Below are 10,014 nucleotides of genomic sequence, written 5' to 3' on the forward strand. Positions count from 1 at the left end.
TTATCAAGCACTTGCTGCATTTACTGAGTCTGCATCTTTGGCCAAACACTCCTACACACAGTATGTCTCACTTGCCATTTATTATGAGATCATTCCTACCTAAGGAACAGATTTTTAATTGCAATACATAAAAAAAAAAAGACCCAATATTGGTTAACAGAACATCACACTCACAAGCCAGGCTTTTAATCTAAAATTTATACATTCCAAAAGGAGCACCAACCTTCAGGATGTAAGCGGCTCAGGAAACTGGGAAGAGCCAAATTCCTGTCCGTCGTGTAATTATAAAGGCTCCCAGCTTTTAGCATAAGTCACACCCTGCACACCACGCACCACAGATCAGGTCATCCAGGCCCCTTCCCAACCCTGACAGCTTCTTACCAACACACCTAGAGAATCAAGTGGACTTTTGCATTTTTTGATAGTCTTAGTATCTTCGTAAAATGGATACTGCTTTTTCTATAAATTCCTTCATAAATATGTAAAACATTTCTCAAAAGAGCTGAAAAACAATACAACTTGCACACAGTATAAATTACAGTTCGGAATGCTAAACCTTTGAAAAACGGATCTCATTTTCTTTAGCTACACCTCCACTTTCTGGGTGTATCTTTCTATTTCCAATTAATTTGGAAATTTCAAAGTTGCTTCTATAAAAGTTGATATCATGAATAATATCACCACAGTATATCCTCTTTCATCTTGCTCATTCTATAACAACAGGGCTCAAATTTCAAACTTTGTAAATGAAGAAAATAACCCAAGAGAGGAAAAAAAAGAAAAGCAACACTTAGTTTTGATATGTCTCCAAAGACGATTTGAAAAGGCTGAGATTTGTAAAGAATGACTCCTTTTTCCCCTCAGAGTCAAAGAAAATGTTTTAGGAACAAAACTGAGGCATCACAGGGGAAAACCCTTTTAAAAACAAACAAACAAACAAAAACTTGATTTAAAAGTTGGAGGTTTTCATTTCGTTTAAATATTTAAAGACTGTTTAAAACTTGAGACGAGGGCTCAAAATCTACTCCAATATACGCATGTCTTCAAATAATGCATGTTTTACCTGAGAAGGTGTGTGGCCTCACTGCACAGCCGTCCCTCCGCTTAGAGGGGAAAACATCGCACGATGTCTTTGTTAGTTTCCTTAGGCATCATAACGAAATTGTGTTTCTAGAAAATCGGTCTTCTCAGGAGTTGGGTACTGAAATTTTTAGGGGTAATAAGTGATGATTTCTGCAATTTACTTTTAAATGGCGTAATCCATCCATCAACCAACCAATCAGCCAGTCAATGGAGAAACACACCCACAGAGCAGACAGGTGGGAGAAACACCGTGGCCGGCACAGGAGTCAAATCCAAGTGGGGCCGATGTGGCTGTTCATGGTACTATTCCTTCAACTTTGTAGGTGCCGGAGAATTTTTATAATAAAAAGAAGGAAAACAATAATAATAATAAAAAAAACTGAAACCTAACTGTTGTGTACATATTTAAATAAAAAAAGTTTTAAAAAAAAAAAAGCAAAACAAAACAAAACAAAAACCCTTTTCTTACCCACCCCTCTAGAAGACAAAACAACACAAAAAAGAGATACATCAAATGATTTATGTTACTTTTGAATGGTGGATATTTGGGGAATTATTCCTTTTTGTTCCACTTTGTCCTAAGCTTCAAATTTTCCAAATTAACAAATAAGATGCCTGTGCTGGTTTGGTCCCTTAAATAAGTTATTTGCCAGAAGCAGCACAGTGTTGTCTTTAAGATTAGATATGAAACCTGGCATTCTTTCAAATTTATATCCTCCGTTCACACTCGAGATGACAAGTTTTAGCTCCTTTTGGGAAAAAGAAAGTTATGAGTGAACATTTATAAATCCTGATGAACTGTTGTGCTCACAGTACAGGAGATCTGTAAGCAGTCACTTTATCTGCTATGGAAATAAAGTGATGTGCTAAATGGGGCGTGAAAAGAGGACCCAATAATCAGAAAAGAGAATCAGAATTTTCTTTTTGGACAACAAGATTTCTCTTTGCTACTGGAGGAACATTACTTCAACAGTTAACAAATTATTTAATAGATGACTCAAGTGTCGTTCTAACCTCAACTTAGAAAATACAGCTGGTTTTTACCTCTGAGGCAGCCAATGAAAGAAAGCAGGATCCACTGTTTCCATGACAACTTCATCTTTAATTGCCAACAGCAAGAGTAACTCTTGTCCAGTCTCCGAGGAACAGAACCCTTTGTCTTCAGGTAAATCCTTTAACCTGTAAAATATGTGTACGAAGCAGTCAGACTTGAAAAGACGACGTGCTTTAAAACATAGACTTTCTTCTTTTCATAAAACCGTATGCCACTCAAAATCCTCAAATGAAATGAATCTTTTCTGATGCAAAAAGAAATATATGAAATGCAGATACTTAAACACTTCATGTAACCGACAGGCAAACGGAAGCAGCTTCAAAATGTCTGAAATGTTCTGCATACTAAAATATTAAAACTTAACACATTAAATATTAAAACTTGTGCTACATAATAACTATAACAAATAAAACAAAGATTTGAAATTGTGACTTTTCTCATTTTCTCTAATGATCACATTTCTGTAAAACTAAGAGCAGCTACGTCGAAGACCCCCTCTCGCAGTCCCTGACTCCGTCTAAGGCGTATTAATTATAAACAGCGTTGTCAGCGTTCATCTTCAGCCTGTTTTTTCAGAGACAATTGCAGAAAACCCCCAACTATACACGCTGCATAAAACAGATGAAAACTGCTAATGGTGAAAATTGTTCCATCTGAGAATCTTGCAAATGAAACTATTTTCTTTTCTACGTTTTTGACTTGGCATCAACGTGAACGTAGCTTTGTGAAGACCCTGTGTCACCTTCAGCACCGTTTGAAAGCAGTTAGATGGCGTGGTTTAGGATCATGTCAGCTGGACACACACCTAAGGCCAGTGGCCACTCTGGGCAGCTGAGACCCAGCCCGTCCCCCGGGGGGAATGGACAGTGGGCAGCGGTCAGCAGGGAAGGTGCCCGGCTCCGGCCAGACAGCAGCGCCTGGACAGAGTCACTGACCGCTCAGCTAAGGAGAGAACCCCAGTCTTGAGACAGTGGTTCCTCAATATGGGGTGTGACATGTGATGTGTCCCAACTAACAGTCACTTGGGGAGGGAAACTATGACAATGCCTGAGTTCTGTCCTCCAGTGACACCCTGAGCAGCCCCCCCATAGCCCTGGGTCTGACACGTCCCTGGGGTGCGCGGGCTCAGCGGCGCGGCCGCAGCTGCGATGCCAGGGGTCAGCCACCTCTCACCCGCCCCTGGGCCTGGACGGGCGGACCCCCAACAGCGCGGCAGGGAGCAGCCTGCGCCACCTCGGGCACTGGGACCCGTTGTCACCAGCCCCTTGTGTACAGTGCACACGTCTCAGGCAGGGGTCCCCTTAACACAAACGGTGGGGAACAGCTCAGGTGCAAGCAAGCGCTTTCCCTGGCAGGTGAGGACAGAAACAGCTGGGTATGGGCAAGAGAGAAAGTAAGGAAGGCTGCCGACATGGGCGAGGCGTAAAGCCGCAGAACCACGTGTGACCACAGCGTCACGCACTGGGGAAACTGGACGTGGGGGCCGTGCCCAACGTATGCCTCAAGGTCATCCAAGGGCGATCCCGTCAAGGGGCAAAGGAGCGGGGCTGGTTACACACCACCGCTGTTGTCACCGCTCGGAGGCCACCCTGCAGGACTGGTCACTGCCCAGCGTCCTCAGCTTGTCACTGGGGCAGCAACGTGCCCCAAAACGGGCAGGAGCCCAAAATGCCTTCAGGTGAAGACATGTACATGGCGGCACCTGGAAGGGAGTGTGCACCGGTGATAGAGGCAGGAGGACACGGATGGGACACGTGCAGGGCCTGCCACACGGCGCGTGTGACACCGAGGCGCTGAGGCTGTGCCCCCAGCACCAGGTCCCACGTGGCAGAGCGAAGTCAGTAACCAGCAGGGCACCTGACCTCAGCCAGGTGTGGCGCTTCCCAGCCTTCCCAGGGCTGATGTCTCACCTGGACCGGAAGCTTCCAGATCCTGCCCCAATAACTGCAATCCTTCTAGATTAAACTTATAACTGACAAGCCACAGCTGCCATCCCCGCCTTTAATCAGGCTGTGAGGTGGCTCCAGAAACCATGAGAAAGCCCCGCTCCCCCCTCCTTCTCTCTCTCTCTCTCTCTCTCTCTCTCTCTCTCTCTCTCTCCTTTTCGCCCCCCCCCCCACACACACACACACTAGAAAAGCAAGGATTTTCCTGAACTCCCAAATACAGCTCAGTGGCAGTCAGTCACAAAAGGCACGGCGAGCCTGAGCAGCAGTAGCGTGATGCGCAACGCGTCCGAGTCACGAAGTCGGGAGCGATGCCAAGGTGCGCTAACCCCTGGGGACAACGGGCGAGTCTCGAGGGCAGGAGAGGTTTGAGGGGTGCGACCCTGGCTGAACTGCTGTCTCTCCTCTGCGAGTTCAAGCCATCCAGTTCATACGCCAAATCCAACTGGGGAAGAATTTGGTACTGACAAAATAAAAGATTTAACAAGAACAGGTCCTTGGAATTTTCAGGAGAAAAAGGACAAACTCCAGCAAAAGGCCCTGTAGTAACATCATCATAATCATTAGAAAAAGCACCCCCAAAATAGGGGAGGCTTTGCCCTATCGCACCCAGAGAACAACATGTATAACCTAGGTCCTGACGCTGCAACGGGAAAGGAACACCTGTAAACAGGTGAGCAGAGTGTAGGCAGACGCACGTGTGCTGGGCGGACGTCGTGTTCCCACCACTGGCCGCTCCGATGTCCCCAGCTCCCTGTGCGCTCAGCTGTGGGCTCTCAAACAACGCTTCTTGCTGAGCCCCCAGAACAGTGAAAACGTCGACTGGGGAGATTAGATCTTTGGAAACCGGGTGAGTGAGAAGCATTTCTACCTGAATGGTGAGGTAGGACACAGCACAGGGTCTGCCGCCGTTTGAAAATTATTTCAGGAAAGCGTGTAAGACGGCATTAAAAAGGTGCTACCTTAACACGTTATCTTCCTAACAATGCGCCCCAAAGTAACGTGCGTATCAGTCATTTTTAAAAAGTATAAACATGCCCCCAGACGCTCTACTATGAAGTCTTTGTGAAAATCCTGTGCTTAGCAAGTATTTCTTGAGCACCTGTCAGATGCTGGGATGGTAATTCTGGGGGAGGGGTGGGGCCGCCAGGGAACCGCACACCCCGCCCTCATGGCTGTACAAGTGGGGGTGACACGCGATTCAGGGGGTACGGGGTGCTTGTGAGCTGGCCGGCGTGGAGGTACAGCGAGGCACAGAGGCCCCTAGAGAACGGCCCTCAGCAGGGAGGTCAGGGAGCCCATGAGGGCGTGGGGACGCCGAGCTCAGGTGTGTGTGTGCGGCGGGTCGATGCGGGGGCGCCCAGGGGTAAAGGAGGCCTGCTACGGTCTGAGCCTCTCGCCTGGACCCTCGCCTGGACCCTCGTCATCACGACCACCTGGCCCCCAGGCGGCCCAGGTCCACCACCTACCGCGTCAATGTCTGGCTGGGTGGGGGCTTCCGGGACCCTGCTCAGAGCCCAGGGCCCCCTGCCAGGTAAGTATCTGGGCGTCACCCAGGTGACCTCAGTGTCCGTGGCTGTTACAAACGCACAAGGATGACCAATGAGACAGGCTACAGGCGGCCCAGGGGAGTGGGAGGGAACGGGGTGCAGCTGTGGAGCGGGGTCGGTCCCACTGGTCTGGCTAAGGAGGTTTGTCAGGAAAGAGCCCACGTGGTTTGAACCAGGAGGTGACATGGTCAGATTCACAACGAGCGTTCCAGACAGATGCATTACAAGCTGCGTCAGGCTTCAGAGGATAAAAAGAAAACGCATTTCTTCGCAATACACCAATTTCACTCTTGCCTTTGGTATCACAGAAACCACAGGCTAGAAAATATCCGGTAAACTATCTGATACTAGAGAAGAAATACGGATGTTCCAATAGTCTTATATGTGCCCACACACAGGCACACGCTGTATACAAAGATTAAAAAAAAAAAAACAACTTAGCCGCATTCAGAAATATCATATTTAAAAATTATGTTGCTCATATTTTACCACTGCTAAGTGGGGCGCTGACTTTATAAGTAACGAAGGCAATTAATACAATCAGGGCCTGACTTCTCAGCTTCTCGGCGTGGCCAAGTGTTGTCACAGACAGAAGGGACATGTCCCACTCCTGAAATTACCGAGCTACAATAATTACAAGGAAGTCACTGAAGCAAGACAAACACCAATCAAAATGTCATCCGCTCAAACAGAATGTTCTGCTGTGCCCAGGAATGCTTAAATCGAAGAGAAACAGGCACCCTCTAGAGCAGCGGTTCTCAACCTTCCTAATGCTGCGACCCTTTAATACAGTTCCTCACATTGTGGTGACCCCAACCATAAAATTATGTTCGTTGCTACTCTATAACTGTAATTTTGCTACTGTTATGAATCGTAATGTAAATATCTTTTTTGTTTTCCGATGGTCTTAGGCGACCCCTGTGAAAGGGTCGTTCGACCCCCAAAGGGGTCGCGACCCACAGGTTGAGAACCGCTGCTCTGGAATGTTCTCTGCCACTAGACAGGTGTACCTGCGAGCAAAGGCTTAATATATTCTCGTCTGCCACAACGGTCTTTTGCTCCCAAACTCAGTGCATGCTGACAACCGGACTATCTCTGTTCTTAATGCCAGCGGAGCTTAAAACAAAACGAGGAGCTAAAAAACAAAACACAGGACTTTGGACTTGAAACCCAAAACGCTCTAAGAGACCACGTGTGGCCTTCGTCATAGACATTACAAAGTTGCTACTAAGAGGATTGATACAAAGGTATAATATGTACACATTTACATATTACAGTCTCTGCGTGTGTCCTGGCAAACGCTCCAAAGGAAGTGTCTCCACGCGGCGGGCAGCTCAGTTAGAAGCTGTGTGTATTAATAGTTTGGTTTTGCTTCATTTCTGCCCGACGACCAGGAACCTAACGTGCAGCCTCCTTTTCAGAGACAAACGCTACAGCATTGTGTAGAGAAGGGCTGCTTGGCAGGTCTGGACATCCACAAAAAGTCATCTCCAACTTTGATATTTGAGAAAAGAATTCCATTCAAGCACTTATGCTGTTCCTAACCTCCCTTCCCCCAAAGCCCTTGAGCAGATCAGACTTTTGAATATTTGGAAACCATTCAGCTCCGACTGGAGGAAGCCTGATGCCTACGGGGCTGTATTCCGAGGCTTCCAGAGCGAGCACTGCCTCCCGACCACGGTTTGCAAGCGGAACACGACGGCTGCCCACGAACACGGAGTCCGACGGCTCGTGGGACGGACTCGCCTGCAGGGTCGGAAGTCAGGCACCACACACCCACGCGTCCCCACTGCTAATCACACGCCCGCCTCCCGCAAACACGGTGCGTCCACTCTGCACACGGAGCCTGCCTCCTTCCTGTTGGGGAGACGGTTACCTGAGCACGGGGCCCACACCCTCCCGCCTCCCGCCAGGTCACACGTGCAAAGCTGAGGAGGGGGTCGCAGGGCCCATGCCAGCTCTCGTCACGCCAGCAGCCCCGTGTCTACACATAAGGCTGAGGCTGCCTGTCACCTCGTGCTGCTGGCGACATCTCAGCACTCACCTCCATCCCTGTCCTAACACTACCAGCACCTGCCGTTCCAGGTACCTGGGCTGTGGCTTCTAGCGCCATCAGCATTAGCAGTGAGTGGCAGCCCTCCGTCGGTCACAGGCCCTTTGGGGAACCCGCCGGGTCTAGGCCCCCGCCCCTCTACTCCTAGTGCACGCAGCTGACACAAGGGAGCCTGGGTTTTATGCACAATTTGTCATTACACTGAAAACTCATCTTTTACACAGGTATAATATAAATGTATGCACACACATACTTAGGCGTGCATGTGTCTGGAGATTAGCTCCTGCTTTTCTCATGCAGAAATTCATGGAAACTATCAAAACAGAATTAAGCAGAAATTGTGCAGGTTGAAAAGAAAAACAGTTAAGAAAACAAACATTCCCATGAAGGACGCTGCCGAGAGTCTCAACCAGGCCACTGAGGTGACGACACAGTTCTCAGCAGGCGCATCACCGCCGACGCCCCACAGACTTTCTCTTGGTCTCCCACGTTCGCGATCGGGGTGCACAGGCTGAGCGCGCAGCCGTCGGGGACTCGGCCACCTGACAACGTGGCCGGACACTCGGACACGCCTTGTGCTGGCTTCAGGCTCCTTGAGCTTTGTCCTCCACGCAGAGGTTCTCACGGATGCTCCGCCAGAGAAAGCTACACGTCTGTTTTCCTTGTTCTAGCCGTTTCCTCCAAGTGGGAGCTGAAGGACAGGCCTTGGTGACACCACGCCAACCCATTTCCTGCTTCAACATGTCAGACAAAAGGTCACCGCGTCTTCAGTGCCTGGTACAGGGTTTGCTTCGATCTTCTTGCTTTCCTCTGAGCACCACGTCTTACAAGCATCCATCCCATCACAGTGGCCACCACATGGCACATGATGGTGACTCCTGAGCACGTGTCAACACAGGACATGTTTGGAGCGAGGCCCAGCGTCAATAAAGCTGCAGGATTTTGTGACAAACTCTCCATCCATGAAAAAGTCTGGCACAGCCCAGCGTGTTCCCACGGTGGCCAGACCGAAGATGCTCTCTGGGAATATATATTTTTTTAATTTCATGTTTCCGCTGAAAAGAACCTTAACCTAAATAAAGGACTTCAAGACTGGGTCTTACCACATTTCATGACGACAGGAAAACGACACGATAAACAAGCCCCGTGATATATTCTTACCCTTGCCATTTCTCCAAATAAACAGGGAACAAAGTGAGCGAGGACTTGTTTCTATATTTATTAAGGCTGAGTGGGTGTTCCCTCCTCCTCAGGGCAGAGAACGCCGGAGACATCGCGACACGTGAGCAGGGTGCTGTGTCTGCAGCAGCCTTCCTGGCCACCATTTCTTGAATCAGAATTTAAAACCGGCTTATGGCATAATAGGATCTAAATGTGTCTTCCAGAGACAAGGTTCCCAATTCCAGGACGCAAACGGAATGGGGATACAGGGCTCACCGCACGGTGTGGGTGACGGGCCAGGGGCGCCTTCTGTTACCGCCCCCGATTTTTAGATAAAGAGACAAACACGCAGATGAGGAAACTTGTCCAGGAGAAGTGAAGGCAGAGGCTGCGGACTTCCAATATTTCTTCACACGACAGGTATCAATGGCCTGAGTGATCAGGCTGCTGGGAACCATGAGGTACAACCTGAGACATGACAGATTTTGTTAAGCTTGTACTGGTATCATGGGCACTTGAAACTCCTCACACCAGTGACAAAACGTCACGTTTCACTGAATGTTTAAGCAACTGATCTGCTCTGTAAAGCAGACGGGCTGGACTAGGCAGCGTGAGGACACACCGCCTGCCCGAGCCGGCCACATCTACAGCGTCCCGGTCACAGGCACGAGCCGCGCAGAGTCCCTCTGGGACTGAATCAAGGGACCACAAAGACGCACTGAGCTGCAGACCTAGAGGCGAACCATGAGAAAGCAGGTCCCTTCTTAAGGCGACCGCAGTGTTCCCCAAGTCCCTCTTACGGCGACCGCAGTGTCCCCAAGCCCCTGTGTGCCTGGGTCGTGCGAGGAGCAGGCGGGGGCCGTCGCTGGGGAGGAGAGCCGGCACAGGGCACAGGGATGACACACCTCTCCCTCGATGCTCCTTTACTCACTTTAAATTTCCTGCATTGCGCATACGCTGACCCCTCAAACACTGACAAACATTTCTAGAAAGTAAAAAGTCCCACTTGTTTCTCACATGGGAGCAGGTCAGAAAGCTACAAAAGCTGCGAGTAGAGCAGATGGAACATGGGGATGGAAAGCGCTCAGGAGGACGTCTCGGGGCTGCCGGCGGGATTCACCAGGACCTCAGCCCTGTCCCCCCTCCCAGCAGGGCCACCCTGTCCCC

At 49.3% G+C, this 10,014-nt stretch overlaps 1 protein-coding gene across 1 annotated transcript in view; it reads right to left on the reverse strand.

Moving 5' to 3' along the window:
• Positions 1-10,014, reverse strand: part of LOC109389722 (uncharacterized) — a 108,285-nt gene that overhangs the window by 50,614 nt on the left and 47,657 nt on the right. Inside the window, exon 5 of the mRNA XM_019655506.1 lies at positions 2,128-2,262. Within this exon, the coding sequence (XP_019511051.1) occupies positions 2,128-2,262 (135 nt within the window). The remainder of the gene's footprint in view (positions 1-2,127; positions 2,263-10,014) is intronic.

The sequence above is a fragment of the Hipposideros armiger genome, unplaced genomic scaffold (genome assembly GCF_001890085.2).
Source record: "Hipposideros armiger isolate ML-2016 unplaced genomic scaffold, ASM189008v1 scaffold_241, whole genome shotgun sequence".
In the NCBI taxonomy this organism is placed as follows: domain Eukaryota; kingdom Metazoa; phylum Chordata; class Mammalia; order Chiroptera; family Hipposideridae; genus Hipposideros; species Hipposideros armiger.